Source organism: Rana temporaria, chromosome 2, assembly GCF_905171775.1.
Source record: "Rana temporaria chromosome 2, aRanTem1.1, whole genome shotgun sequence".
Classification (NCBI taxonomy): domain Eukaryota; kingdom Metazoa; phylum Chordata; class Amphibia; order Anura; family Ranidae; genus Rana; species Rana temporaria.
In genome coordinates this window covers 254,680,113-254,706,567 of record NC_053490.1, presented here as the reverse complement: position 1 = coordinate 254,706,567, position 26,455 = coordinate 254,680,113, and the positions used below count along the sequence as shown (strand labels likewise).

General features: G+C 46.5%; 1 protein-coding gene across 1 annotated transcript in view; it reads right to left on the bottom strand.

Annotated features, from left to right (window-relative positions):
• LOC120926663 (multidrug and toxin extrusion protein 2-like) overlaps nt 1-26,455 on the bottom strand; it is a 243,587-nt gene that overhangs the window by 173,438 nt on the left and 43,694 nt on the right. Inside the window, exon 3 of the mRNA XM_040336787.1 lies at nt 19,164-19,232. Within this exon, the coding sequence (XP_040192721.1) occupies nt 19,164-19,232 (69 nt within the window). The remainder of the gene's footprint in view (nt 1-19,163; nt 19,233-26,455) is intronic.

Sequence of the window (26,455 nt, the reverse complement as noted above, 5' to 3'; positions counted from 1 at the left end):
TTGTTCTGCATTAGGACGGCAGAACTTTTTCAGCCAACATACAAGAAACTACATGTTTTTTCTGCTCTTTAGCACCACCCTTTGGGTAACTTCTGCTAAAGTTGTCCTATGATTAGCATTGGTTCAAAGCATGCATGTTTGTACTTTGTATTTTAGTCCGACGGACTTGTGTACACACAATCGGATAATCCGACGGAACACATTTGTTGACGGAAAGTTTGAGAGCATGCTATCCCACATTTGTTGTTGGAAATTCCGACAACAATTGTCTGATGGAGTGTACAAACAGTCGGATTAGAAGAATTTTGATTTCTCTGATCTTTTAGTCCAAACAAGACTATCTGTTAGGCCGCGTACACACGATCGGTCAAAACCGATGAAAACGGACTGAAGGACCTTTTCATCGGTCCAAACCGATCGTGTGTGGGCCCCATCGGTCAGTTATCCTTCGGTCGAAAAACGTAGAACTTGCTTTAAAATTTAACCGATGGACGCCTAACCAATAGGTCAAAACCGATCGTTAGTACGCACGACCATCGGTTAAAAATCCACGCATGCTCAGAATCAAGTCGACGCATGCTTGGAAGCATTGAACTTCTTTTTGAGCACGTCAATGTGTTTTATGTCACCGCGTTCTGACACAATTGTTTTTTTAACCGATGGTGTGTAGGCGCGACGGACCATCAGTCGGGTTCATCGGTTAACAGATGACAACAGTCCTTCGGACCGTTCTCATCAGATGGACTGATCGTGTGTACGCGGCCTTACTCTATAATTCCTCTAGCGCCGTTCTATGGAAGCAGTAGGTTTAAAGAGCACACCAAACTCTTGAGATAACTTCTTTATTAACTTTAGCTTTTCTTCATATATAACACTGACAATTTTGCAGCAGGCAGTCCATGTACAAACATGTGTTGAATAAAGTATAACAAATAGCGGTTCAATTGTTCAATCTTGTCATTCTGCATAAAATGGTAGATATATTTCTTTCTTCAGTATCTGTACTCTCACTTTAAGTTATTTAAACACTTTATGATCTCTCTGAGGCATAATCAATAGTTTTACTCACTCTGTATTGCTGTTTGCTGGAACATTTGCTATTGCAGTTTGATAGCACGTTTGCTTGTTTGACCACAAGTAAGTGAAACTCCCATTGAATATGACCCTGTCCTGCAGACCCCCCATTCTTATCCCCTCCCCCCTCCTTTCCCTTCCCCTTGTTTAACATTTTGATGATATAGTTTATACTCCTTTTAGGTAAATGTGAGAGGTTACTACAAAACGGAAACTCCTCTCGTCATCACAATATGTAAATATATTAAGTGGAAACATCCGGTAAAGGATACTGGACTTTAAGTTGTCAAGGAAATAAGTAGAGTTACGTTATCTTTAGTACAAATAGTTCTTAACTTAGCACGTATTTATCCACCTGTACCACAGTTCACCTCCCACAAGAAATTGTCACTTGTTAATTTACAAGCATAGGAGTTTCCATGTCTTATTCTTATTTAGGTAATGCCTATACTGTAACAACTTTACACTGTATGTATAAATCTTACAAATATGTCTAAATTAAGATATTTTGACAAGGAATATGACCCTGTACTTCCTAGTAATCCTCATGAGCAAAAACTAGCGGCCTTTTTAACCTCAGGCACAGTGGTCTTAGACACAGACATAAAAGAAATGTTACAGTCACTGAGGGGAGCACTGCAATATGACATGAGAGCCTTTATGCAAACATCCAAAAAATAAATAGAAGATTTAGGAGAAAGAGTGGATTATATGGAGAATAAAATGACAGATTTTGCTGAAGCACATAACGAGCTAGTGGATGATCATTTTGAACTAGAAGAGGAACTTAAACAATTGAAACTTAAAGTGGCAGGTCTCGAGGATAGATCTGGAAGAAATAACATCAAATTCAGGGGTATTCCTGAAAATGTCAAAAATAAGGATTTGAAACAATTCCTTCAGAAAATTATTCTAGATCTCCTCCCTTCACTACCAAATTGAGAATTTGTGATTGACAGGGCTCACAGGCTGCCGAAACCATCACACATATCGAAAAAAACTGCAGAGAGATGCGATCGCCAAAATTAATTTCTTTCATGTGAAAGATGAGCTGATGTATTTTGCGAGACTGCACTCAATGGGGCATATCCACAAAAACCTGGCGCAACTTAAATAATCCCATTTAAGTTACACTGCCTTAAAATTTCTACCTAAGTGCCCGATCCACAAAGCACTTACCTAGAAATTTCAGGCTGTGTAACTTAAATCCGGCCGGCGCAAGGCGTTCCTATTCAAATGGGGCGAGTCCCATTTAAATTAGGCGCGCTCCTGCGCCGGCCGTACTGCGCATGCGCGAAGTTACGTTACGCCGAGTTTTGTGGATCGCGCCGGGTAAAAAAAGTTGTGTCGGGAAAAAAAAAAAAAAAAAAAAATTACAGCGTCGCTCGGCATGCATTCCTGAGAGGGTGAACTCCATGCCAATTTTTCAAAGAAAAAACCGGCATGGGTTCCCCCCCCAGGAGCATACCAGGCCCTTAGGTCTGGTATGGGTTGTAAGGAGACCCCCCCTACGCCGAAAAATCGACGTAGGGGGTCCCCCTACAATCCATACCAGACCCGTATCCAAAGCACGCTACCCGGCCGGCCAGGAATGGGAGTGGGGACGAGCGAGCGCCCCCCCCCCTCCTGAGCCGTACCAGGCCGCATGTCCTCAACATGGGGGGGTTGGGTGCTCTGGGGCAGGGGGGCGCACTGCGGGCCCCCCCACCCCAGAGCACCCTGTCCCCATGTTGATGAGGACAGGACCTCTTCCCGACAACCCTGGCCGTTGGTTGTCGGGGTCTGCGGGCGGGGGCTTATCGGAATCTGGGAGTCCCCTCAAATAAGGGGGCCCCCAGATACCGGCCCCCCACCCTAAGTGAATGGATATGGGGTACATCGTACCCCTACCCATTCACCTGGAGGCAAAGTGATAGTTATTAAACACACGACACAAGGGTTTTTAAAATCATTTATTAGTCTGCTCCGGAGGCCCCCCCTGTCTTCTTTAGCTCTAATACCAGGGGGGGCTTCTTCTTCCGCTCCGGGGGGGCTTCTTCTTCCGCTCTCCGGGGGGGCTTCTCCGCTCTCCGGGGGGGCTTCTTCTTCCGCTCTCCGGGGGGGGCTTCTCCGCTCTCCAGGGGGGTCTTCTTCCGCTCTCCGGGGGGGGTCTTCTTCCGCTCTCCGGGGGGGGTCTTCTCCGCTCTCCGGGGGTCTTCTTCTATCTTTGCCGCTCTACGCTGTTGACTCGGCGCACCCCGGTTCTTCTCCAGCTGTCCGGTGCCTTCTCCTTCAGCGCTGGCTGCCTGCTATCTTCGTGTGTTAGATCAATTACTAGCAGGCAGCCAGCACGGTCTTCTGTGACGTCATCTTCTTCTCTTCTCTTCTTCTCCCTTCTTCCGATGTTGACCCGACGCCTCTTCTCACTGCAATGATGGAAGCGCGCCTTGCATCCGATTTATATAGGCCTCACCGTCCCATCGTGCTCCGGTAGGTACCCACGTGGGTAGGCACCCACCACGTGGCGTCGGGTCAACTTTGGAAGAAGGGAGAAGAAGAGAAGAGAAGAAGATGACGTCACAGAAGACCGTGCTGGCTGCCTGCTAGTAATTGAGCTAACACACGAAGATAGCAGGCAGCCAGCGCTGAAGGAGAAGGCACCGGACAGCTGGAGAAGAACCGGGGTGCGCCGAGTCAACAGCGGAGAGAGGCGAAGATAGAAGACCCCCAGAGAGCGGAGAAGACCCCCCCGGAGAGCGGAAGAAGAAGCCCCCCCCGGAGAGTGGAGAAGACCCCCGGAGAGCGGAAGAAGAAGCCCCCCCTGGTATTAGAGCTAAAGAATACAGGGGGGGCCTCCGGAGAAGACTAATAAATGATTTTAAAAACCCTTGTGTCGTGTGTTTAATAACTATCACTTTGCCTCCAGGTGAATGGGTAGGGGTACGATGTACCCCATATCCATTCACTTAGGGTGGGGGGCCGGTATATGGGGGCCCCCTTATTTGAGGGGACTCCCAGATTCCGATAAGCCCCCGCCCGCAGACCCCGACAACCAACGGCCAGGGTTGTCGGGAAGAGGTCCTGTCCTCATCAACATGGGGACAGGGTGCTCTGGGGTGGGGGGGCCCGCAGTGCGCCCCCCTGCCCCAGAGCACCCAACCCCCCCATGTTGAGGGCATGCGGCCTGGTACGGCTCAGGAGGGGGGGGCGCTCGCTCGTCCCCACTCCCATTCCTGGCCGGCCGGGTAGCGTGCTTTGGATACGGGTCTGGTATGGATTGTAGGGGGACCCCCTAGGTCGATTTTTCGGCGTAGGGGGGGTCTCCTTACAACCCATACCAGACCTAAGGGCCTGGTATGCTCCTGGGGGGGGAACCCATGCCGGTTTTGATTTTACAAATTGCCGTGGAGTTCTCCCTCAGGAATGCATACCAAATGCCGTCGCTTGAATGTGCTTTTACATGGTGTTACTAACTTTGCACTTTGTAAAAGCAGCCCTAATTTTACACTTGCAAACTAAAACTTACGGCGAAAAAACGAAGCTGAAAAGCTTTGTGGATCGCCCTAAGTGCTAATTTGCATACCCGAAACGGCATTTCGACTCAAAATGCCCCCAGCGGCGGATGCGGTACTGCATCCTAAGATCCGGCAGTGTAAGTCCCTTACACATGTCGGATCTTCTGCCTAACTTTGGAAAACTGATTCTGTGGATCAGTTCCAAAGTTAGAACCAGGGATACGACGGCTTACGCCGGCGTATCCCTTTTGAGGATATGGCCCAATGCTCCCAGACCCTTATACAGGGATAATCTTGTATTCGGATCGTTCCCAAGCGACCATTCAAGCTCGTAAAATCCTGAACCCCATCACCGAAATATTACATAACCACAAAATATACAAATGGGAGTTTCCCACCAAATTGATGATAGATCAAAACAGCGCATCCCACTCAATCCATATGATTGAACAAGGTCTAAAAATGTTGCAAACATGAGATCTACTCCCGCAGGATGAGGTTGTCACCTCTTACAAAAATCCTCCAGGGAAAATTGCTACCCAATGGAACACAAGTAACGCATAAATGTAATTCTTTAAAAGAGTTCTATATTTCCCTTACTCCTTCAATGTAAGAAATTATGATTCGCCTCAAGATTACATTAATCAGGGTTGCCCTATGTTCTTCAGCTTTAAGCTAACCCTACCCCCACACAGAGGCGTCTCTAGGGGGGGGCCAGAGGGGGCCCTGACCCCCCCAACATTATGCTGTGCCCCACCATGTGCCCCCCCAAAAAAAAAAAAATTTTTTTTTTTTTTTGCTTTTTTTTTTTTTTGGGCCGCCGCTGGAGTAACAGTCTCTCCTGAGAGGGAGAGCGTCCCCAGTCAGCTCTGCGGGGCATTCCTCCCCCCTCCCTCTGCTCGCTGACACTGCATAATGCGAGCGTTCACACAACCACAGCCGCCCGATTTGCTCCTTCCCCTGCATCCTCATTGGCACGGAGAAGAGCGAGTTGCAGAAAGGACTCCATGAGCACTGTGGGGGAGGGGGGCCCAAGCCTTCATCTCAGTTACTGAAAAAACAGACTGATTTCTCCCGTCCTTAGGACAGGAGAACCAGCCTGTAAATTCCGAGAGTGGTGACTGCAAGCTGAGCCAAGTGTCAGTCTATGACACTCTTTTACAGCCCAGCGAGTCTAGCCACCCCCCCACTCTCCTCACATATGAGCAGGGAGGAATAAAGCTCCTCCTCCTTCTCCTTTCAGTCCCGCCCACACTATCTCGGTGTGCTGTATCTGAAGAGAGGGGATGTGTGTTCAGGAAATATGAAAATTAGCAGCATGTGTGTGAATGATGCCTGAGATTCTAGCCTGGACCGTGGGTATGTGTGTGCACTGCAGACTGCAGTACACTGTAATCACTGAACTGCATTATCTCCATCCCTTCTCTCCCCCATCTGTCTCCCTCCCCCTCTCATGTTCTTTCAAGACATTCACAATTTACTTTCTGTAACGGTCACCACCGTTTACGATATTCCAATCCATCGCCCCATGACAGGTTATCCGACAGTCCGACAGACATCAGACACGACCCATTTCATTTCCCAGAATAAACGAGACAAAACAAGCTCTGGTACTGGCTCCAAAATGAATGAATGAATCCTTTAATGGTAACTTAGCTTTGTTATATACAGTACAAGCATGTTACAGTTAATCACAGGGACAAAGACACACTCCACCCACACATCACACAATGGGGGGCTTCATACACATTATTTTAGATAATAACATTCCGATGAGTTAATTACTACTTATTACCCAGACGGTCTGGCTCCGCATTTAGAGGGGTTAATTACTACAGCTTGACACATTCACATTCCACATCTTAACAGTGTCATTAGCATACACAATGAACAGGTCTTAGGAGAAGACCTAATTAGCACAATGGACACAAAACAGTATTAGCATCACACAAAGGAATGTCTAGGAGCAGACTCAATTAACACCTCAAAAGCATGTGTCCCCCCCATTGAATGAAAACACTCTATTGACCTGTCGGAGTCAGACTTTAACAACTTGTAATATTTCAAGATATCCTGCAATACATGAATTATCAGTAATGTCCCATCTCATGTAATTTATAATTATCATTTCTCAGTCACCCTATGCCCAAAAGGGCATAGTGACGCTGGCACAGGAGTAAACCCCATCCTTCAAAAGTCTCTGGGTGTCACGGGCCATTCTGTTACACTTTCACTTTCAGTTAGGCAGGTAATACACAATGCAATTTTTTTTCCTACATCCACAGATTGCAGGAAAGAAACTTGCATGATTCCCCCATCAACACAAACAGTGCTGACGGGAATATCCCTCCTGCCCAGCAATTGTATTCTATACAGCAACCACTGGTGATAATCATAAGAGAATCTGCTCATTAATGGTTCAAATCTCAGCCAGTTCCTGCTGAACCAGCTGAGATTTAAAATGTCTATGGCTGGTCTTAGCTCTTAGGCAGCCCATACATTGATCACTATTTTTCATTCAACTATTAGGTTGAATAAAAAAAAAAAAGAAATGATCCAATTCCCCCATCTACACATTATAGGTGGATGGGGGAATCGTCCCAGTGTGGACCAGTGCTGGAACAACCAGAGTTACTGTCCTGTCTCGGCTATTCACAGCACTGGTCTCTGTCTCCATGGCAGCGGCGGCAGGACATTGGAACCCAGAGCTGGTTACTTTATGGGGCTGATGTACAGGAGGGCCAGCACAATTTGTTGTTAGAGATGGGCTGGGCATGTTCAAAATTCCACATGCCAGAGCCTGCCAGGAAGCCCACACTGCACAGCGCTAATCACAGGCAGTGAGACATTTCTCTGTCCGCAGCTGCACAGATCAGGAAAGGTCTCACTGCCTGTGATTAGCGATGTGGAGTGTCGGCTTCCTGGCGGGATCGGGCATGTGGGATTTCAAACACACCCGAGCCCATCTCTATTGGTTGTAGACAGTTGAGCTCCCTGCAGGTTGCTTAGCAGCAGTGGACCCTTCTCTGACATGCTGATCGTGATGCAATCCAGGTGATGCTCTTAGTCAAATCCTAGTGTTAAATATCAGAGATTTTATTGATCAAAGCCCACACTTTACAGGCATAGAGCCCACACGGCTGCGGAACATACGTTTGATTATATATATATATATGTGGTTGTACTCTTGATGCTAATAAATATTGTGTTTATTAGATCTGACTGGGAGCATCACCTGGATCACATGCCGATCAGCATGTCAACAGAGAAGGTTATACAGCATTACTGCTGCTAGGTGACCAGCTGGGGGCTCAGTTCTCTATAACCAATAGTGCCAGCCTTCCCCTGCATGCACCCATAATGTCACCAGCACTAGGACCTAATAGACTGCCGCCGCTGCCAAGGAGACAGACGCCAGACCAGCTCTGTAAATAGCAGGGACAGGACAGCTGGGGAACCCCACAGTGGCAGAACACCAGGGCCCGGTGGCAAGACAACCTTTGCAACCCTGAAAGTTCTCCCACTGCTTTGGACCCTTATATTTTCTTGGTGTGCTGGTGACATATATCTCTTGTTTTCTGCCACCCTGGGGGGCCCCAGTATAGTAGGAAGGGAGCTCACGACAGAACATGTAAAAGGGCCCGTTGTGGGATCGTAGTAAAGGGCCCCAGGAGATTTTATATATATATACTGTATATATATAAAATTGCATTTTATAGTTGGCCCCCCTACTTTTTTCCCTGTCCCCCCATGTGCCCCCCCTAAATATGAAAGCTGGAGACGCCACTGCCCCCACATCAATAGTGCAAGTTGCAATGCACACAAGAGTTTAAGAGAACTCTTCAGTTCTTACAAGTTTCATTCTGTTCTAGACCCTGAGTCTAATCTTTTCAAAGATACCTTATTGTCTTTCTCCCTCTTTGGAAATTACACTGCTCTAGACACTACTATAATCACAATGGCTCTACTATGTACAAGATCTAGACTCTATCTATGCAAATTATACCCTCAACATGGCGAATCTTAAAATGTTGTCATTAAATGTAAAGGGTCTCAATAACCCCTTTAAATGAAAGGCTATATGGAATTACACCTTAAAATATGGCAGTGATATTATCTGCATACAGGAGTCAAACTAGCTTCTCAAGAGACAATCCCCCTAAATTTTCCCAATTATAAATTCCTGCACATATTCTTGTCGAACAATCGGAAGAAGAAAAAGGGTGTTGTCACGATCATTAAAGACTCTGGCCCTGATTCACAAAGCACTTGCGCCGACGTATCTCGAGATACGCCGCGTAAGTGCAAATATGCGCCGTCGTATCTGTGCGCCTGACTCAGAAACTAAGATACGCCTGAAAATAGGCTTCATCCGACTGACGTAACTTGCCTACGTCGGCGTATCGTGGGCGCATATTTACGCTGGACGCATGTGGCGCTCCCATTGATTTCCTATTCAAATATAGATATGAGGGAGATACGTCGATTCACGAACGTAGTTGCGCCCGGCGCATAATATACGCGGTTTGCGTAAGTCGTACGTCCGGCGTAAAGTTATTCCCCATATATGAGGCGCAACCCATGCAAAGGTATGGACCAGGGAACACAAGCTGTCGTATCTTTTGTTGTTTACGTTGTACGTGAATATGACTAGGTGTAGGTTACGTTCACGTCGTAGGCAGTGATCCGGCGTATCTTAGGGAGTAGTGATTCTGAGCATGCGCACTGAGATGCGTCCATGGGATGCCTCATTTGCATTACTCATGCCCACTTCCACTTACGACAACTTACGCCTAAGAAACCCAGCGCAGATTTGGTGGCAAGTGCTTTGTGAATTTGGTGCTTGCCTCTCTGCGCTGCGTCGGCGTAGCATAAAGAAGATACGCTACGGCGGCATAAATATGCGCCGATGTCTGTGAATCTGGGCCTCTATTTCCTTTCAACCCCAAAAACAGATTCCCAAGGGCGTTATATTATTTTGGTAGAAAATATTGAAAACTCAATATTGACAATTGTCAATGTATATGACCCCAATAAAAATCCTCAGCAATACCTCCAAAAGATTCTAAGAACTGTCAATAAATTTCAAAAAGTAAATGTTATAATTTGTGGAGACTTTAATGCCCCAATGGACTCATCCATAGATACCTCTAAGGAATCTCATTCCAAAAGAAAGAGTTTGAAAAACATATTTCTACCTGAAGACCTTCATGACCCATGGAGATGCCTTCATTCAACAGAAAAGGACTATACCTTCTACTCTAATGTGCACAAAACGTATTCACGGATCGATTTTTTCATCACTGATAGATTTCTACTGCAAATAATCAACGGCCCAAATACACAACATAACATGATCCTACCATGCTCCATATTCGATGAGCATTGATCTAGGACAGTGATGGCGAACCTTGGCACCCCAGATGTTTTGGAACTACATTTCCCATGATGCTCAACTACCCTATAGAGTGCATGAGCATCATGGGAAATGTAGTTCCAAAACATCTGGGGTGCCAAGGTTCGCCATCACTGATCTAGGACAACAATCTCCTAACTGCTCACTATGGAGGAAAAATATGTATATCCTATCGCAGTGATGAAGGAAAGATTAGAAGAATTTTTCAATATTAAAGCGGTGGTTCCCCCTTAAAACAAATGTCTAACAATACATTTGGAAGACTGCTTACACTGCGGGTAGGCTGGCTTTTTTTTTTTTCCGTACATACCTCGATATCGCCGTTTCATCCCTCGACTTCCGGGTATGAGTCTTGTGGCGGTGGGCGTTCCTAGTTGATTGACGTTCCTCCGACCGACGCATACTTGACGTCACGACTTTCCGAAAGAAGCCGAACGTCGCTGCGCAGGCGCCGTATAGAGCCGACTCTATATGGCGCCTGCGCAATGACGTTCGGCTTCTGTCGGAAAGTCGTGACGCGCAGTATGCGCCGGTCGGAGGAACGTCAATCAACTAGGTCCAGCAAGACTCATACCCGGAAGCCGAGAGATGAAACGGCGATATGCGATATGATCGAGGTATGTACGAAAAAAAAAAAAAAGCCAGCCTACCCGCAGTGTAAGCAGTCTTCCGAATGTATTGTTAGAAATTTGTTTTAGGGGGAACCACCCCTTTAATGATAATGATTATGCCTCTACTACTAGTTTATGTTGCGCTCATAAAGCATATGCCAGAGGATTACTAATTCAGATAGCCTCTAGGGATAAAAAGAGAAGAACTCAGGCAGTAAACAACCTATTAGCTAATATTTCTAAATATGATAAAGAACATAAAGCTTCCCCTAATCATACTCCCCTTCTACAAAAACTTAATGAAGAAATAAATGAACTAATATATATTTTATATATTTTTCATATTTAATATATTTTCTTAATTGAATTTATTTTGTATTGGGCACAAGCACTTTGATCACTAGAATTGTTGTTCATGGCATGCATAATTTGAACTGGCATTTATATGACAGGTTTGGATATACTGGGCCAGATTCACGTAGAATTCCGGCGGCGTAACGTATTGCATTTATGTTACACTGCCGCAAGTTTTACGGGCAAGTGCTTGATTCGTACCTTCGTGGATCGCCGTAAACAGCTAATTAGCATACCCGACGCGGAAAACGACGCAAACTCCACCCAGCGGGCGCCGAAGTATTACACCTAGGATCCGAAGGCGTACGAAGCCGTATGCCTGTCGAATCGAAGGCAGAAACCATGATTAAGCACTAATTACAAGTGCGAAATGCGTCGGCTGTCCTGTTCTTGTTGGTTGCGGTGACTGTGTGTGTACAGTTGAAAATAAAAGACAACTTTTTTTAAGTCATTTTGGAGTGCGGCTGTCCAGTTTTCTTTCCTCATTTTGCTAGAAGCCGTCGTATCTTGGTTTGAGAATTCAAACTAAAGATACGACGCGGCAAATTTAAAAGTACGCCGGAGTATCAGCAGATACTCCGGCGTACTTCTTCTGTGAATCTGGCCCACTATACCTATAGAGAACAGAGCTCACATTACTTATACACTAATTTGTGTAGGTTTTGGATATTATAGAGTGGTAATATATATAAAAAGTTAGCATGATCCACCTATCCTATAAGGCCTTGTACTCACGAGCAGACATGTCCGATGAAACCGGTCCGCGGACCGTTTTCATCGGACATGTCTGCCTGGGGACTCCTGTTCGATGGCTGTACACACCATCGAACAGAAGTCCGCGCGTAAACAATACGCGGGGCGTGTCCGCGGTGTCGCCGCGTCGATGACGTGGTGTCGCCGCGACAATGACGCGGCGACGTGGGCGGCCTGCCTTTAAAATGCTTCCACGCATGCGTCAAAGTCATTCGACGCATGCGAGGGATGGCGGGCGGCCGGACATGTACGGTAGGTCTGTACAGACGACCGTACATGTCGGGGGGACAGGTTTCCAGCGGACTGTTTTAAAGCAAGTCCAGGAAACAGTTGTCCGCTGGAAACCTGTCCGATCCGCCCGAAAATGGTCCGCTCGTGCCTACACACGGCCAAACATGTCTGCTGAAACTGGTCCGCGGACCAGTTTCAGCAGACATGTTTGGTCGTGAGTACGGGGCCTCAGATGCAAACACTACCAAAAATGTTATATTACCTCCGATCCCTTCCAATCCCATTACCAGCAATGTTTTTTAATCAAGTCAACTCGAAATTAAACAACTTGATCTGGAAAGGAAAAAACCTAGGGTTGCATTTTCGATTATGACCTCGGTGAGAGCGAAAGGAGGTATGAATCTTCCGGATGTTAGCCTCTACTACTATGCATCATTACTAGATCAGATGAAGCAGTTGGATTGTATATTCTAATGATAAGTTATGGTTGAATATTGAACGTGAATTAGTTAAAAGGTAATGATCTACATTCTTTAACTTTCATTTATTACCTACTCCCAATTAGGTAATTACCTAACACTTAAAGCAGGGGTGCCCAACCAGTGGCCCGGGGGACACATGTGGCCCGTGGCACCAGGGCCGATCCTAGGGTCACAGGCGCCTGGGTGCAGAAATATTTCTGGCGCCCCCACATGGGCGTGGTCATCTTACTAACTCCTCCCCATTACAAATGTTTCTATGGCAACGACTCAGAGATGCTCCCTTAAGAAGTCTTCATTATCCTGGGATCCTCCAATGATCTCTTAACAATAAACAAATTACAGGAAGAGAGTACACCAGTGGCGGCCCGTCCATAGGGGGCGCCCGGGCGCCGCCCCCCCTCCCCCCACAGCTAGTCAAAAAAAAAAAAATCCCTTAAAAAAAAAAAAAAATGTCCCTTTAAAAAAAAAAGTGCACTGTGTACTGTGTAGGAGCGCCGGCCCCAGTGCTCTATAAAAGCGTGATGCCAATGCAATCCCGTGATTACAAGCAAGATGCTTAATTTGAGGGGTTTTGTGAGGCTTTGGGGCGCACTGCACAGTGCCTCTACACTCGTATTGGTCATTCTCCTTCATATATTTCTGTGGATTGGCACCGCCGTAGGATATGGGCGGTGCTTTGCCCGAGCAGCGACATCACTTCTGGTTTCACTTTCTGTGCCAGCATGGAAATCGGCTCCCTGATCGTCAATGAAGGAAGCATTGAGCAAGGTACTGATCTGAGCAGAGAATGTGTTACCCTGTCAGTGTCCTTCAGAGAAGCCTACCCTACCCACACATAACTGTTTTTTCATTTGAGTCCATCTGATCATCCCCCACAGCTAACTACCCTTTGTTCCACTTGACCCTCCCTTCTAGATTGTAAGCTCTAACGAGCAGGGCCCTCTGATCCCTCCTGTATTGATTGTATTGTGACTGTACTGTCTTCCCTGATGTAAAGCGCTGCGCAAACTGTTGGCGCTATATAAATCCTGTATAATAATAATAATAATAATACAGCAGCACCTTGTACTGTGATCTGGAATGATCGGACTACAGGTGGAGAGAGGGAGGGGGAGGGTGATCTGCTTCTGTGCCCCGGGAATCAACTTCAGTCATTTACCCGACCATGTGCTAATTAAACATCATCTCCTGACTGTATACCACACGAGGGATCCCAGCACTGTGTCCTGCTACTGCCATGCTTTACAGACTCCAGTATACAGGTCTATCTGTATCCAGAGCGCCCTGCTGCTTCAACTCTGCCCTAAAATCAGCATTCAGCCAGAGCCATTCACCCGACTGTGTGCTGTGTCAGAGAGACATGTGTCAGGCAGGAGAGGGGAGAGGAGGGGGGCCATGGGGGACTGGTTCCGATCTAATACTTCTCTTATTCATTAACTAAATCCCTGGGGGAGTACAGTGATACATCTCCCTCTCTCTTATCTATCTATCTTCATATCCATCTATCTACATGTCTGTATCTATCTATCTATCTATCTATCTATCTATCTATCTATCTATCTATCTATCTATCTACATGTCTGTCTATCTATCTACATGTCTGTCTCTATCTATCTATCTATCTATCTATCTATCTATCTATCTATCTACATGTCTGTCTATCTATCTACATGTCTGTCTCTATCTATCTATCTATCTGTCTATCTATGTACATGTCTGTCTGTCTGTCTATGTACATGTCTGTCTATCTATCTATTTACATGTCTGTCTATCTATCTATCTACATGTCTGTCTATCTATCTATCTATCCATCTATCTATCTATCTATCTGCCTGTCTGTCTGTAGGCCCTATTGCGGGCGAGTGATGGGGGGGGGTTGGGTTGTGGTTTGCGCCCCCCCAAAAAAATGGAGCACCAGCCGCCACTGGAGTACACTAATGGGACCTGGGGGGGTCTCTCTGATGGACACAGAGAGGGCTTCTGTTAGAGAGTCTGGTAGAAAGAGCCCACAGACATACTACATACATGGTACAGGAAATGGTCAGGGACTGCAGACATGGTACAGGAGATGGTCAGAGACTGCAGACATGGTACAAGAGATGGTCAGAGACTGCAGACATGGTACAAGAGATGGTCAGAGACTGCAGACATGGTACAAGAGATGGTCAGAGACTGCAGACATGGTACAAGAGATGATCAGAGACTGCAGACATGGTACAAGAGATGGTCAGAGACTGCAGACATGGTACAAGAGATGGTCAGAGACTGCAGACATGGTACAAGAGATGGTCAGAGACTGCAGACATGGTACAAGAGATGGTCAGAGACTGCAGACATGGTACAAGAGATGGTCAGAGACTGCAGACATGGTACAAGAGATGGTCAGAGACTGCAGACATGGTACAAGAGATGGTCAGAGACTGCAGACATGGTACAAGAGATGGTCAGAGACTGCAGACATGGTACAAGAGATGGTCAGAGACTGCAGACATGGTACAAGAGATGGTCAGAGACTGCAGACATGGTACAAGAGATGGTCAGAGACTGCAGACATGATACAAGAGATGGTCAGAGACTGCAGACATGATACAAGAGATGGTCAGAGACTGCAGGCATGATACAAGAGATGGTCAGAGACTGAAAACATGGTAAAAGAGATGGTCAGAGACTGCAGACATGGTAAAAGAGATGGTCAGAGACAGCGGACATGAAACAAGAGATGGTCAGAGACTGCAGGTATGATACAAGAGATGGTCAGAGACTGAAAACATGATACAAGAGATGGTCAGAGACTGCAGGCATGATACAAGAGATGGTCAGAGACTGAAAACATGATACAAGAGATGGTCAGAGACTGCAGACATGGTAAAAGAGATGGTCAGAGACTGCGGACATGGTAAAAGAGATGGTCAGAGACTGCAGACATGAAACAAGAGATGGTCAGAGACTGCAGACATGAAACAAGAGATGGTCAGAGACTGCAGACATGAAACAAGAGATGGTCAGAGACTGCAGACATGAAACAAGAGATGGTCAGAGACTGCAGACATGAAACAAGAGATGGTCAGAGACTGCAGACATGAAACAAGAGATGGTCAGAGACTGCAGACATGAAACAAGAGATGGTCAGAGATTGCAGACATGAAACAAGAGATGATCAGAGACTGCAGGTATGATACAAGAGATGGTCAGAGACTGCAGGCATGATACAAGAGATGGTCAGAGACTGCAGGCATGATACAAGAGATGGTAAGAGACTGCGGAAATTATACAAGAGATGGTCAGAGACTGTGGAAATGATACAAGAAATCATGGCATCAAATGCAGCCTACCAGTGCCCACCAAATCCAGCTCATCGGTGCCAATTGCAGCCTGTCAGTGCTCCAGGATCAAACAGAGCAGCGACGATCTCCTGCTGTCACAGCGCTTGGATTTGAATCTCCCGGGCATCCACTGTAGCCACTGTAGACCAGCTTGTGGCTTCTATGATACACGTCACACTGATTCAATTTTACTGCATTGGATTGGTGTTCCGTCTATCTCACAGGAGGCGGGACTTTGTTACAGTGCTGCCAGGAATTTCAGACCAAAGCTTGCGATGTGCGAGACACAAACAAGCAGTGGCATCGCTAGGGTTGGTGTCACCTGGTGCGGTCAGGGGGCAGCGGGACCCACAGGTCAGGGGGCAGCGGGACCCACAGGTCAGGGGCCAGCGGGACCCACAGGTCAGGGGCCAGCGGGACCCACAGGTCAGGGGGCAGCGGGACCCACAGGTCAGGGGGCAGCGGGACCCACAGGTCAGGGGCCAGCGGGACCCACAGGTCAGGGGCCAGCAGGACCTGTGGGTCCTGCAGGGAGCTGGCCGCGGACCTGTGGGTTATGCTGGCCTGTAGGCCATGGCTAGCTTCCAGAAGGACCCGTAGGTAATAGGGCAGCTCCCAGCAGGGGGGAAATAAATAGAATGATCATGTGGGGGTCAGGGTCTATCACCTCAGCCATGGTCCAATGGCAGCTGCCAGCTCAGCAAGACAGGTTCTCCTCCCTGCAGGTTGCATGGCCTCCTCCATTGTTGGGGGGGGGGGGTGATGGCGATGCTCATGTGCTGGGGTCAATTACATGCACTGACTGCAGCAAGCAGCGTGCCCAGGCAGACCCCTGCAGCTGAAAAAAAAAAAAAAAGATTAGAAACATTTCTTTCTTCTCCTTCCTTGAGGAAGACTCTCAGCACAAGCACACTAGCAATTTGCAAACACACGCACAGTGAGGGACAGTAGCATTGTTGTTAGGAGCGCCAGGAGGAGCCGCAGCCGCCCGCTTACATTTACTTGTGGCTTCACTCCGAGCGGCGCGTCAATCGCCTTTCTCGGAGGAAGCCGCGGACTACAACTCCCAGAAGCCACGGCGCCAGTGACGGCCGCCGCTGTGGCTTCTGGGAGTTGCAGTCCGTCCGCGGCTTCCTCCGAGAAAGGCGATTGACGCGCCACTCGGAGTGAAGCCACAAGTAAATGTAAGCGGGCGGCTGCGGCTCCTCCTGGCGCTCCTAACAACAATGCTACTGTCACTCACTGTGCGTGTGTTTGCTACACATAACGAAGCTTTGGCAACGCACGGATCAAGGAGAGGAGGAGGGAGGGAAGCCCTCTGACAGTCTGACACCTCGGCGCCTCTCCCCTCTGGGCGCCCGGGTGCCGGGCACCCAGTGCACCCGCCCAGGATCGGCCCTGCGTGGCACCCTCTGATGTGGCTGCGACCTCCTGCTCTGGGATGGCTGGTTGGCAAGCCCAGATCTCGGGTTTCCAACCCTGTATTCCAGAGCATCAGTCTTGTGAATGAAGCGGGTGGTAGAGAATGCAGGCGGCAACATAAGCCAATGCTTCCTGTATAATGTTGGCTCCTGTCACAGGCGGAGTGATACCAGATGTACTCTGCCTGGGACAGCAACAGCCAGCAATACCTGAATGGACGACTGTTATTAAAGGTAAGTTTATTACTAAAATCACAGTGTATATATTGGCATATCTGTTCTGCAGTGGTTACTGGGCTGCTTTCAAACTGATAGACTTTATTTACCTGCGGGTTTGGTTCGCTTTCTGAAAGTGTACCACATCTGCAAGATATAATAGAAGTTTATGGCAAAATGCAGCTAACCCGCAGGAAAGCTGCAGGAACACTGCACTGCATCCACAGTGTGGGTAAACCGCAGCACATCAGTGTGAAAACAGCCTCCGGCCCCTTTCACATGATCAGTCTGACCCAATCAGACCCTCTATTCACTTCTATGGAGGAGCAGATGTAAATGGGCCTGTGTCCATGTACACCTGCCTACCTCCAATTCGATCTGCTAAAAAAAAGAAGGGAATCCATCCCCTTACATCTGGACGGATCAGGTTGGAAGGCCCATAGAGTAAAGTGGGCTGCGTCCAAGTCCGCTCTGCAGTATGCAGAGTAGACACGGACCTGTCATTCGCCTGCTCCGCTCATTGTGGCCCGCAACAGTTACCAAGTTGCTTAAATGGCCCTCGCTCTTCAAAAGGTTGGGCACTCCTGACTTAAAGCTACCTTAACAGCCTGTTGTCGGAAAATCAGAACATTTGTATGCTCCATCGGACAATTGTTGTCGGATTTTCCCCCAACAAATGTTGGATAGCATGCTTTAAAATTTTATGACAACAAATGTGTGTTGTCGGATTTTCCGATCGTGTGTACAAAAGTCCTTCGGGTAAAACTCCAAAGTACAAACACGTATGCTCAGAAGCAATGCTCACCATAACACAACATTAGCTGAAAAAACACGTTGTTTCCTGTTTGTTGGCCAACAATTCTTTGCTGTTTGTATGCAATACAAGTTCACAGGCAATGCCTTTGGACAAAAGTCCTATGCTTTGTCCGCGAAAAATCCAATCGTGTGTACCAGGCTTTAGTATGCTCCTTTTGACAATTGTTGTCCAACTTTCAGCCAACAAATGTTGGATGACAGGCTAGTAAATTTTTGGCGGACAACGGTTTGACATCTGATTTTCCTATGGTCAGTAAACAAATCTGTCACACAAAAGTCGAAAGTACAAACACACATGCTCGGAATTAATGCTCACCCCAAACACGAAATTAGCAGAAGGGGCTCAAAGGGTGGAGCACAAGAGCTGAAATTCTTCAAAGTACGTCACTACATTCGTGTTTGTGGCATGACAATTGTGCACTGTTCTTATGCAAGACAAAATCCTGGCACACGCCCTTTTGATGAAAATCAGACGCTCGGTTGGCCAACAATCATACCGTGTGTATGAGGCTTTAGACTAGGCAAGGATTTAAGAGAAGTCCTAAGGCTTGGTTTACTTCACCATACATTAAAACATCAATCTTTCTCTTATTTGTTGGTCTGTATAGCTGATAATGGGTTTTGCATATAAAGTAAATCATTCTAAAAATCATTTTTACTAACTTAATTATATGATTAAAGGAGTCAAGAGCATTCTCATGTGCATTCGCATAGGGCCCTGAGTGAGTGAGTGAGTGAGTGAGTAACTTGTATAGAGCAACAAATGCAAACTTAATCGCCTCAAGGCGCTTTGCATCCAGTGTTGTCCTGATCCATTAGAATTAGGCCCTAATAAAGAGACAGCCATATGAACAAATGAATGAACAGGCTGCTCTAGGTTGCCATGGCATTGCAACATCCTCCAGCTAAAGGGTCACAGAATCCATTTGCAAAAAAAGGTAAAACATAAAATAAGGCCTATGGAAAAAATACCTGGGACATCATTGTATCACATCCATCACTCATTCCATAACCAATCGTTATGCCAGTTATATTTATAACCTGTAAGGAAAAGAGATTAGTGAATCATATAGACTTTTACTGTACAATGTAGCGGAGCTGTAAAATTGATTAAAATACATTTCTCTTTCTCAAAGTGTGGTAATGATCCAGGTATCAGGGTCTGAATTACCAATCAAACCCCTGCTCACCACTTATGTATTTAAACCTGTAGAGTGCAAATTAAAAGCTGACTGGCTACCATGAACAGCTGCACCAGATTTTATACTCTCCAGTTTTAGTAAATCAACCTCATATCCTGATTCTTCTTACTACTACAGGTGAAACTCGAAAAATTAGAATATCGTGCAAAAGTTCATTTATTTTACTAATGCAACTTAAAAGGTGAAACTAATATATGAGATGGACTCATTACATGCAAAGCAAGATAGTTCAAGCTGTGATTTGTCATAATTGTGATTAATATGACTTACAGCTCATGAAAACCCCAAATCCACAATCTCAGAAAATTTGAATATTGTGAAAAGGTGCAGTATTCTAGGCTCAAAGTATCCCACTCTAATCAGCTAATTAAGCCGTAACACCTGCAAAGGGTCCCTGAGCCTTTAAATCAGGGACCCTCAAACTACGGTCCTCCAGCTGTTGTAGAACCACACATCCCATGAGGCAATGTAACACACTGACATTCACAGTGTCAGGATCAGCAGCTAAGGTGACCAGACACGTAGCTACACAGAGGAACTGAGACCAAACAAAGGATATATGTATTAAGTGATATTTATTTACAGTGAACATACACCAATAAACATACACAGCAACCAGTGAAAACATAAACCACTCCAGCAAACAAGAATAACTAATAAACCTAACAGCTATCTATATACAAAATCTACAACATAAGGGAAAAGGCAACAGGGATGCAAGGAAAGGGACACGGCTGGGGACAAGAGCAAAGAACAAGGCAAGAAGGGTGCAGGATGGATCAGGATAAGGATAAGGGCAGGTTATCGGGCACAAGCTGGTCGCAGGCAGACAGGAAAGGACCAGAATCGTGACGCACTGGGGAAAGGGAGGAGCAGCCTTAAATATCCACCTGGCAGTTGGAGCCAGGTGTGGCTGATCAGAACCTGCTGGCTTCTAGGAGACACCTGCTGGTGGACACTGGAACTGCACCAAACAGCCCAGAGCAGGATAGTGCCACCAGCAGGTGAACTTAATCCTAACAGATTCCCCACCTTAAGGAGCGGCCTCTGGACGCTCCATAGGGCCCCACCACCAGGATCTGCAAACTGACTGAGCACTCCACTGTCCATGTCTGAAGGCCTGGTGAGACCCCGCCGCCGGGGTCCCAAAACTGTCTGGGTTCTCTGCTGGTCAGATCCCTAAGGAGGCGCAACACCAAAGGTATATTCTTAAAAGCAGCCTGTGTCCCAATGCTGGGACACCAAAGGACACCAGACCGCCCAATGCCAGAGTCCCTGGTCCGTGCAGGTACCCCGATGCCAGGGCATTCCTTCACAACTGGACATTCTCTCCCTCTGTTACTAGAGGCCGCTCTGCACTGTACCTCGGGTCTACCCAGCGCATAGGTTACCCCACATGGGTCCCCAAATGCCCCAGGGATCGCAGAGATGACCCCTGGGTCAGGACAAAGCTCAAATGGAACACTGTCTTTTCCCATGGGACCTCTACTACCGGGGCTGTAACAGTAGATTTGGCTCTCAAGTTTAAAGGGGAGATCTGGACCACCTGGCCTTGGCACAACAGGATCATCTAGCTGCAAAAAGAACTCGGGATGAGCAAATGTAGGGATCTTGACCCACCCAGACAACCCCTTTAGGCCACATAACACTGGATCTTTAGAAGCCTCAGACACATAATTAGATTGGTGCTTAACCCAATCAGTGACCAGTTTGACAGCAAGTAGAGATTTGGCATAGTCCGGAGGGGCGGCAGCCCCGGAATCAGCATAGTCCAGAGGGGCGGCAGCCCCGGAATCAGCATAGTCCAGAGGGGCGGCAGCCCCGGAATCAGCATAGTCCAGAGGGGCGGCAGCCCCGGAATCAGCATAGTCCAGAGGGGCGGCAGCCCCGGAATCAACATAGTCCAGAGGGGCGGCAGCCCCGGAATCAACATAGTCCAGAGGGGCGGCAGCCCCGGAATCAACATAGTCCAGAGGGGCGGCAGCCCCGGAATCAACATAGTCCAGAGGGGCGGCAGCCCCGGAATCAGCATAATCAAGCTGATCAGCGGCAGCCCGGGAACCCGCTGTGGCAAGCTTGGCAACAGATGGCAGATCACCCGCAGCAGGCTTTGCAACAGACGGCAGCATGGAGAAGGCATGGATCGCATCATCAGGTGGCAACATGGAGGAGGACTGGGTCGCATCAGCAGTCTGCATGGAGGAGGACTGGATCGCATCATCATGTGTCAACATGGAGGAGGACTGGGTCGCATCATCAGGCGGCAACATGAAGGAGGACTGGGTCAAATCAGCAGTCTGCATGGAGGAGGACTGGATTGCATCAGCAGGCGGCAACATGGAGGAGGACTGGATCGCATCTGCAGGCCGCAACATGGAGGACTGGATCGCATCTGCAGGCGGCAACATGGAGGAGGACTGGATCGCATCAGCAGGCGGCAACATGGAGGAGGACTGGATCGCATCATCAGGCGGCAACATGGAGAAGGACTGGATCGCATCAGCAGGCGGCAACATGGAGGAGGACTGGATCGCATCTGCAGGTGGCAACATGGAGGAGGACTGGATCGTATCAGCAGTCTGCATGGAGGAGGACTGGATTGCATTAGCAGTCTGCATGGAGGAGGACTGGATCGCATCAGCAGGTGGCAACATGGAGGAGGACTGGATCGCAACAGAAGTCTGCATGGAGGAGGACTGGATCGCATCAGGCACCAGATCGGTGGGAACAGGATCAACAGGCAACATGGATAGTGGCACAGATATAAGAGCAGGAGATGAACTTTGTTTCTTTTTCTTAGGCTTAGATATTGGATTACTGCATGCAGTTGCCTTGTTCTGACCAGGCTGTACTGCTGATGGTGGGAAGGTAGAAACAGTACTAGGGGGAATAGAGGGAAGAGTATCAGAAATACAGGAAGATGTTGCCCCTATATAACGGTACTGCAGGGGTAGCTTTCAATTGATTGCATACAGGGGAAGTGTGCCCTCTGGTGGCAGGGTACTTATGTGACTTATCTAGCACTGGGGATATGATCCCTGACCAAGTTTGTAGCAGAGGTTGAACTAAAGTCAGTCTGTCTCTCCCTTGCTCACATTGCTCAATTAAACAGTGCACAGAAGCAATACATTCCAACACCACCTGCTGTGAATAGGCCGCATACTGCTGGAGAAATGAACCTGCACAATTTTTCAGCAACCATCCCAAAAATCCAGCCTGGTACAAAGTAAATGGAGGAGTGAAAACATCATGGCCCTGAGAGGTAACCTGAAACAGTAGCTCAGAACAGACCTGAATGAAAGGTTGTACTTGACCAAATGAAAATCTACCCTCCACGGCTAAGGCATGTGCAGTCAGAATGCTTCCAAGCAGCTCCTCCTCAGTTAGATCCTGCCACAGTGAATGACACAAATCCTTATCCTCTACTGCAAGTTGCACACGGCAAATAACCTGCACCCTCAACATTGTGAAAGGAAAAGCAAAAATCCAAATCAACTGGCTCTCAGTCCCCAAGTGTAGCAGATCTGGTCGTTAGTGGGCGTCACGATTATGTCAGGATCAGCAGCTAAGGTGACCAGACACGTAGCTACACAGAGGAACTGAGACCAAACAAAGGATATATGTATTAAGTGATATTTATTTACAGTGAACATACACCAATAAACATACGCAGCAACCAGTGAAAACATAAACCACTCCAGCAAACAAGAATAACTAATAAACCTAACAGCTATCTATATACAAAATCTACAACATAAGGGAAAAGGCAACAGGGATGCAAGGAAAGGGACACGGCTGGGGACAAGAGCAAAGAACAAGGCAAGAAGGGTGCAGGATGGATAAGGATAAGGGCAGGTTATCGGGCACAAGCTGGTCGCAGACAGGAAAGGACCAGAATCGTGACGCACTGGGGAAAGGGAGGAGCAGCCTTAAATATCCACCTGGCAGTTGGAGCCAGGTGTGGCTGATCAGAACCTGCTGGCTTCTAGGAGACACCTGCTGGTGGACACTGGAACTGCACCAAACAGCCCAGAGCAGGATAGTGCCACCAGCAGGTGAACTTAATCCTAACACACAGACACGACTAGGCATGATGGGAATTGTAGTTCCTGAACAACTGGAGGGCCATATTTTGAAGACCCATGCTTTAAATGGTCTCTCAGTCTGGTTCAGTAGGAATCACAATCATGGGAAAGACTGCTGACCTGACAGTTGTGCAGAAAACCATCATTGACACCCTCCATAAGGAGGGAAAGACTCAAAGGGTATTTACAAAAGAAGTTGGATGTTCCCAAAGTGGAAGGGAAAATTGTGGAAGAAATGTGCACAAGCAGCAGGGATGACCGCAGCCTGGAGAGGATTGTCAGGAAAAGGCCATTCAAAAGTGTTGGAGACTTTCACAAGGAGTGGACTAATGCTGGAGTCAGTGCATCAAGAGCCACCACACAGACAGATCCTGACATGGGCTTCAAATGTCGTATTCCTCCTGTCAAGCAACTCCTGAACAACAAACAATGTCAGAAGCATCTTACCTGGGCTAAAGTGGTCAAAAGTCCTCTTTTCTGATGAGAGCAAATTTTGCATCTCATTTGGAAACCAAGGACCCAGAGTATGGAGGAAGAATGGAGAGGCACACACTGCAAGATGCTTGAAGTCCAGTGAGAAGTTTCCACAGTCCGTGTTGATTTGGGGAGCCATGTCATCTGCTGGTGTTGGTCCACTGTGCTTCATTAAGTCCAGGGTCAACGCAGCCATCTACCAGGAGATTTTGGAGCACTTCATGCTTCCTTTCCGAAGACGAGCTCTATTGGGTTGCTGACTTCATTTTCCAGCAGCACTTGGCACCTCCCCACACTGCCAAAGGCACCAAAACCTGGTTCAATGACCATGGGATTACTGTGCTTGATTGGCCAGCAAACTCACCTGACCTGAATTTATGGGGCATTGCCAAGAGAAAGATGAGAGACATGAGACCGAACAATGCAGAAGAGCTGAAGGCCGCTATTGAAGCATCCTGGTCTTCCATAACACCTCAGCAGTGCCACAGGCTGGTCGCTTCCATGCCACGCCACATTGAGGCAGTAATTGCTGCAAAAGGGGCCCAAACCAAGTATTGAGTACATATGCATGCTTATACTTTTCAGAGGTCCGATATTGTTCTATGTACAATCCTTGTTTTATTGATTGTATGTAATATTCTAATTTTCTGAGATTGTGGATTTGGGGTTTTTATGAGCTGTAATGCCGCGTACAGACGGTCGTTTTATGCGATGTAAAAAAACTAAGTTTTCTGTGAAGTAAAAAACGACGTTTTTGAAACTTCAATTTTCAAAAACGATGTTGCCTACACACCATCATTTTTACACAGTGCTCTAGCAAAGCGAGGTTACGTTCACCACGTTTTTCCATTGAAGCTCGCTTCATAACTAGCTTCTGGGCATGCGCGGGTGTAAAAACGTCGTTTGAAACGTCGTTTTTTGCTACACACGGTCAATTTCTGTGAAGTAAAAAACAACGTTTTGAAAAACGACACATAAAATTGAAGCATGCTTCAATTTTTTTTGGTCGTTTTTCAGAAGACATAAAACGACGTTTTCTCCCACACACGGTCAATTAAATTGACGTTTTTAAAAACTTCGTTTTTTTACATCGCATAAAACGACCGTGTGTACGCGGCATTAGCCATAATCATCACAATTAGGGACATACTAAAACATTTAATGTGAAAATGGCTTAATGTAGCTTAACGAGCAAAAAAGTGCCTGAACCTCAATCAATTGCCCTGAAACTTTGCACAGCCTGAGATCTCGACCTTTCAAACATACCCTATAAGTTTTGTGCGATTTGGTGTTCCACAAGGCAAACTAGGGACATTAAGCTTGTTTTTTGGGGAGCTTAATGTGGCTTAACGTACAAAAAAAACCTTAAATGTTAACCGATTTCCCCCAAACTTCACACAATATAAGACTATATCCATTCCAACATATTCTGAAAATTTCAGCTCAATTGGTTTATCACACCAAAAGTTATTAACATTAAGCTATATTTTACAATACTAAAACATTTAATGTGAAATTGGCTTAATGTAGCTTAACGAGCAATAAAGTGCCTAAACCTCAATCAATTGCCCTGAAACTTTGCACAGCTTAAGATCTCAATGTTCCAAACCTATCCTATGCGTTTTGTGCGATTTGGTGTTCCACAAGGCAAACTAGGGACATTAAGCTTGTTTTTTTTAGAGCTTAACGTACAAAAAAGACCTTAAATGGTAACCAATTTTCCCTAAACTTCACATAATAGAAGGCTGTATCTATGCCAACATATTTTGAAAATTTCAGCTCATTTGGTTAATCACACCAAAAGTTATTCACGTTAAGCTATATTTTACAATGCTAAAACATTTAATGTAAAGAGCTTAACGTACCATAATGTGCCTTAACCTCAATCAATTTTCTTGAAACATTGCACAGCCTAAGCTCTCAACTTCCCAAATCTATCCAATAAGTTTCAAGTGATTTGGTGTCCCAGAAGGCAAACTAGGGACATTAAGCTTCTTTTTTGGGGAGCTTAATGTGGCTTAACGTACATAAAAGACCTTAAATGTTAACTAATCTCCCCCAAACTTCACACAATAGAAGACTCTATCCATGCCAATATATTCTGAAAATTTCAGCTTATTTGGTTAATTACACTAAAAGTTATTCACATTAAGCTATACTTTACAATGCTAAAACATTTAATGTGAAATTGGCTTAATGTAGCTTAACAAGCAAAAAAGTGCCTAAACCGCAATCAATGAAACTTTGCACAGCTTAATGTCTCAACATTACAAACCTATCCTATGCGTTTCGTGCGATTTGGTGTTCCACAAGGCAAACTAGGGACATTAAGCTTGTTTTTTTGAGAGCTTAACGTACCAAAAAGACCTTAAATGTTAACCAATTTCCCTAAAACTTCACCCTATAGAAGGCTCTATCTATGCCAACATATTCTGAACATTTCAGCTCACTCGGTTAATCACACCAAAAGTTATTCACATTAAGCCAATTTTACATTTAATGT